General features: G+C 44.5%; 1 protein-coding gene across 9 annotated transcripts in view; it reads right to left on the reverse strand.

Annotated features, from left to right (window-relative positions):
- The window catches only part of YTHDF3 (YTH N6-methyladenosine RNA binding protein F3), a 40167-nt gene extending 34736 nt beyond the window's left edge, over window positions 1–5431 (reverse strand). The window contains exons 1-4 of one of the 9 annotated variants that reach the window (XM_072734653.1): window positions 4702–4753; window positions 4479–4503; window positions 3002–3069; window positions 966–1111 (exon numbers count right to left, since the gene is read on the reverse strand). In XM_072734653.1, the coding sequence (XP_072590754.1) occupies window positions 966–1023 (58 nt within the window). In that variant the 5' untranslated portion in view covers window positions 1024–1111; window positions 3002–3069; window positions 4479–4503; window positions 4702–4753. Of the gene's footprint in view, window positions 1–965; window positions 1112–1928; window positions 3070–4478; window positions 4504–4701; window positions 4766–5032 lie in introns of those variants that run through there. The other 8 variants (XM_072734649.1, XM_026011955.2, XM_072734650.1 and 5 more) reach the window with 8 other exon arrangements.
- Window positions 5432–6163: the final 732 nt, after the last annotated feature.

A 6163-nucleotide genomic window follows, 5' to 3' on the forward strand; every position in this document is an offset into this window, starting at 1 on the left:
CTACTACTCTGTGAAGCCTTCAAAGTAGACCTCTTACGATACTATATTGCCCTCAAATATCACTGGGAGGAACATGAAGGTCACCTTGATCTTGGCTCCACTGAGATGGTTTAACTGTATCTGGTAAGGATTGAAAGAGTCAGGGTTGAGCTAAACTAAATGTGCTTGCTACAAATTTAAATATGTAGCACCCACTCGCAACAAAAATAAAGAGGAGGACACCTTAGGTTATTTCTGGTGGGCTAATTAATCATTTCCGCCTAGGAGATTCTAACATACCTGTTGTCCTTTACCACTGGCTTTACCACCCCTTTATCAAAGGTGGTTATGCATGGTCTATACCTCTTGAAAAAAATCTTCACTACATTACTAGACTATGACACTAGTACATATTATTACTAGAAAACAGCTCTCTATTTCAAAATTATAACTAGCTATTTCTTGTATTCATTAGATTCTCAGAAACTTAGTCCATGCTGCTAATACAGTAAAAAGTACCCACTTAAAATCTATCTAGATCTACATTACAGTGCTATTCTTACTCATTTCCTCTGTTCTATTTTCTCTTCTATTTCTAAGATGCCGAGACTAAGAACAAAATATTCTCATGCACTAAGTAAATATACAGTCTACAGTCTGTGCATAAGTGATGCATAAATATGTCTAAAAAGTCCTAAAAGATTATTCAAGGAGTATGTCAATCTAAGGAAAAAATATTTAATTAAAAGTATTTCATGAATACTGACAAGCAATTTGCATTAAATTAGAATGTAAGAAGCTAGCCCTTGAGTTTCAGAATCATACCTTTCCTTAAGAAATTCAACTGTCTAAAGACTTCAGTTTTTGAACATTACTTAATGACAATCTAATGTTTTGGATACTGAACGCTATTAAATAGTAAAGAAATCCAAGCCAGTTCCATAGTCTGTATAAGTTCTTCAGGGAAAAAAGAACAGATGACTTACATGATTCTTCGCCTGTTTCCTCTGCTCTATGAAGCAGAGTCAAATCAAGATAGAACATGGGCCTTAGGAGCCAGGTGATTCTTTGCTCTGGTCCTGACTACATCAAGTTAGGAAAGTCAACAGATCTGTGCATCATGTTTTCCCACCTATAAAAACAGCGACAATACCATATACCCTCTATCTCCTTATAGGAATGTTTTGAGGATTAATAATAAAATGAAGCCTAAAATGACAATAAAGTGCTTTGCAATCATTTCCAGAGGGAGTGTGGGGAGAGGATACAAAACTACATTTTTCCACTACTTTTCTAAAACACTAAAATAGAGCCAAATTCAACCTAATTCTTTAAACTGAAGTTTTACCAAACAATTCTGTCCCTCTGTTGGGAAAGGATGGGGGAAGGGGGAGGGGAAAGACAAATTCCTTTCCATATATTTGTCTATTTATACACTTAAGGCACAGGAGGAAGCTGGTAGCAAGGCTGCTAGGAGTACAGGATCTGACACTTTTATCTGTGGTGCCTGCAGGGAAAGGAGAGGTACCCTTTTATTCCAGCAAGCAAAAATTCTACTTATTAATAAGTAACTGATATAAAGTCAGTTTTAAATTATGAACCAATAAAAACAAATAATTAACTAATAGTTAAATAATTATCCTTAAATTCCTACTATCCTTCTACTACCCTAGCCAAGATAATAAAGAGTTCTGATATTTAACATAAGGAATATTAATTAAAAAGAACTCAAACTTACAAAGAAAGTAAACCTAGAATTACTACTTATACTATGAAAGCATTTTTGTCTTACAAAGAGATTGATATAGAATCCCTTTCAAATTTTGGCTCTGTTAGTGAACTTAAATCCTTAAGTATATATACAGAAAAAAACTTAGAAAATCAAAGACACTAAGACAGGTGTTAGGCTCACTGTCAAATGAAGATAATTCAGAAAAGAAATCCAGCACCTCTGAAATTAAGTCAGCTGAGAAGGATTATGCTTTCAGAACTTTGACAACTCCTCAGCGCCATGTATTTTTCATGTTTGAGAAGTTGAATTCAAGTTTAATACTCATTCTTAGAATACTCAGGATGTAGTTCAGGAAAAATAACTTCGCTTTCTGCTTCACAAAAGTAAACAGTAACTGTAAAACAATTTTACTAGCTTGAAAACCAAGTCAGCTAAGGCACAGTAGTTTTTCTCAAAGACACACATAGCTACTGGTATCAGTTCACTGGAGGTGCTGCCTTCGCCTTGTAATTCTCCCTGCAGGGGCATAAAAATACAAGTGATGTATATGTGTATTTGTGCAGCATCTACCATTTTAAAGCATCTTAAATGATTACCAATACTTTTAGGCCAGCAGAGTTTTTCCCTCCTGCAACAGTCTCCCTGTACCTTAAAAATAGATAAGGTGAGGAAGGTGAAAATAAATCCAGCAAATAAAATGGCAACTAGAGCAGTGGACTACTATAATTGTAATTCCTCATAACATACAATAGGATTTACAGCTAGAATTATCACTTTTATTTTATAGATAGAGGGGAAATTCTGACCAAAAGGTGCAATGTGTTCAAGCTCACTTGGCAAGTCAGTAGCCACAGAAGTATTAGAACACGGGTCTCCTAGGAATCCCAGTCCTTCGTTCTATCCATGGATAAAACTATGAATGGAACAATAAGGGTGAAATAAAGAAAATCTCTTGGAATAAAGAGCTATCCAAATAAATACTTTGTGTGTGTCCAAATACATCTAAAAGAGGTTACACTGAGGGTTCAACGAAATTTTAATAACCAAAAAAAAAAAAAAAAATACTTATTTACATCAATATGCAATACTGTCACAGATAATTTGTATCTATGATATGCAATACTGTCATAGATAATTTATATCTATAATATCAAAAATATTGCTAGGACATACCTTCATGAAATGACTATATTGCAATCAAACTTACAGTAATGGCTTACAATGCTGTAGATGCTTTATTTTTTTTGTTTTGTCAAACAAGTAAGTACTTCACTGAACTTGCATACTTACCTTAAAGCAGGTAACACAAAACACTTAGCATTTCAAATAGCCTTGCAAAGTGCCACCTCCCCACAGATCTAGGATAAAATAATTTATGCTAGGCAATAATGACCACAGATTTCATATATCTCCAAGTCTATATACTTCCTCATGAGCAAACTAGCAAAAAAAAAAAAAATTAATGGATCATTCTTTTCGAATTTACAAATATTTAACGCATTTAAATAAACAATATCAAATACTGAAGTTTATGCTTACAACAGAAAAAGAATTCTAAAATTAAACTCTAAAAATTAAAATTCTAAATGTGTATATACTCCGCAAAAATACATCTTTAATCAAAACAAACGAAGTAAATTCACGCTACCTGATGCAGTGCCATCTATCTGGTATGTACAAATTCTCAAACTGTACTACAACTCAAAGAAAATTAACTGAGTTGAGTACTCAGAATCTATTCTTTTCAAATTTGCAACAGCAAATAAAAGCCCTAAGAATATAAAGAGCACCAATAAAGACCTTGAACTTACATCTAAAAAGCTACTGTACATCTTATTTTCTAGGTAATACTTTACTACTGAAATAAAAAACAGGAAGCATAATTCCATTTAGTCTAATTTCAAGCCCTATTACAAAATGTTATAAATATATAATTCACTGTAATGTTAACTGGCACTATCCCAAGAAAGCAGTTATTGTTCTATACTTACTAATGTCACATGATTAATGCCAACGTTTCAGTCAGTTGACTGTATTGTTCCATGTTAACATAGACACAAAATACACTATTTTTTTAAAAAATACATTGCTTTCAATAGTTGTGTGTTTTTAAAGAGTAAAACACATAACCAGAGCAGAAACCTCACAAATTATTTCCTTCCCAGTCCTTTCTAAAATACCAGACTGAGTCACACCTTGCCATCAGGACTACACAGCAAGATGACATGCCTGTTCGTTTTTGATCTCTCTCGTGTTCCTGCCTCATCCTAACTGACTTCACTACGGGATTTAACAGTACAATTTCCACTAATGTGACATGGAACACAACTGGAGTTGTATTTCCCAACGTAACCCAGCAATGTCGAACAAAATGTCCACTTATCTGCAGGCATTTGTAGAAATTTTTGTGGTAGAAGTTACATAATACAGATCAATTGCAAAATTAAAGAAATGTCACCACATTCGTAATACCTCCTCGACTGAAACACACAAACTAACCAAATTGTTTCTTGTACCACTTTGGTTTCTATTAAAAAAAAAAAAAAAAAAAAAAAGTGCCTTCAAAAGCAAGAAACCACCGAAGTTTAAGATAGCATTCGGCTGCTCTGTCCACGATGGAGATTTCTCTAAACATACATCTCAAAACAAATAAAAAAAAAAAAAAGAAAAGAAAACTGGAGCAAAAACAAACAAAAAAACCCCTGGCAAAGTTTAAAACTGACATCAAACGAACATTGGGAAATAAGATTAAAATATTCAAACTCACCTTTATTTCCTTGCCCTTTAGGTCTCTGCGCAGCAAGACGAAAGGTGTGGTAATGAGAAGAGGAAAAAAAAAAAAAAAAGGAGGGGGGGAGGAGAGAGAAAGTGTGTTAATCAAAGACATTATCAAAGGCAAGTTATTTTCAACAACCCGCGTAGGAGTGAAACCCCCCGCATCCTCCACCGCCTCCCGTTTCCCAACCGCCCCCGGCCTTTAAACCTCCTACCCGCCCCCCGAAATCCGTCTGCCGGGGCTCGCCGGGCCTCAGCCCCGCGCCCGCGCCCGCGCCCGCGCCCGCAGATGCGCCCCAAGGCCCCCAGGAGCGGCCGCCCCCCCCCTCCGCGGCCCCGCGGCCGCCCGGCTCGGCCGCCCGGCTCGGCCGCAGGCTCGGGGGCAGGGCGCTCGCCCCGGCCCGGGCGGCAGGACCGCAGCAACTCGCGCCCAGGGCACCGTTATGGGGCCGGCGGCGGCGGCGACGGGGAGGAGCCGAAGCCCCACGCGAGGGTGGAGCTCCAGGGCCCGGGCCTTCGCCGAGCCCGAGGCCGCTGCTCCCTCACCTGATCCACGCTAGTGGCTGACATTCTTCACCGCAACCCGAGAGCCGCCGCCGCCGCCGCCGCCGCCGCCGCCGCCGCCTGGGCCTCTCCCCGAGCACTCACAGCAGTTGGCTGCCGCCCTCCGCCGAGTGACCGATCCCGCCGCCGCCGCCGCCGCCGCCCGCTGAGAAGCCAGAAAGAGGGCCTCGCGCTCGGGCGTCCGCGGAACGGGCCCTCCCGCCGGCGTGCAGGCTCCTCGCCCCCTCGCTCTCCGCTCCCCGGGTCCACAATGGCGGACAGACTCCCTGGTCTCACTTCCGCTCCGAGCCTCCCTGACCTTCCGCTCTCCACTCTGACGTCCCCGCTCACCTCGCGCTTCCTCCCCCGCCCGCCCGCCCGCTACCGACCTGGGCTCCGCCTGCGCATCGCCACGTCACCGGAGACGGGGACCGCGGCCGCCCCTGCGCGCATGCGCCGGCGGGGGAGCGCGCCTGGGCCGCGGCGGGCGCCACCTCCCAGGGACGCCTCCGGCGCGGCTCCTTCTGCGCCGCTCGCTGGAGGCCGGGCGCGCGGCGGGCGGGGGCGGGGGCGGGGGCGGCGGGAAGCGGGAAGCGGGCGGGGGCGGGGGCCGCCCGGGGGCAGAGCGGAGCCGAAGGCGCCCTCCTGCCGGCGCAGCGGACGCTGAGCCCCTTTGCAGCGTCTGAGCAGCCGCCGCCGCCGCCGCCCGGGGAGAGCGAGCCGCGGGGGCCGGGCCTCCGCCAGCGCCTGCGGGGCCGTCCCGGGAGGGCCACGTGGGCGGCTGGGTGAGTCAGGCGCCCTGGGGACAGTTGCTGGGCCTTCCGCACGAGCCAGCACGTGCCCCGAAGGAGGCTGCCTGGGAGCCCTGGCACCGGGTGGGGGGGGACAGCAGGTGCGCCCGCAGGTGTTCGCGCCAAACCCCAGGCACGTGGTCGGATCTCCTCAGCCCGCCTCCGCCCCCTCCGGGGTCCGGGGTCCGGGGGTCCGGGGGTCGAGTCCGGGGTCGCCCAGCTCCCGCACGTGTGTTCAGTTTGGTGAATCAAGTTCTCCCGAGAAGGATGCACATCGTCACAGGACGCTTTTCAGTCGTAGAAGTTAGTTCCAAAAGCGCTGGCAAAGTGACCGTCTTGCGCG

This window comes from Vulpes vulpes, chromosome 13, assembly GCF_048418805.1.
Source record: "Vulpes vulpes isolate BD-2025 chromosome 13, VulVul3, whole genome shotgun sequence".
Classification (NCBI taxonomy): Eukaryota; Metazoa; Chordata; class Mammalia; order Carnivora; family Canidae; genus Vulpes; species Vulpes vulpes.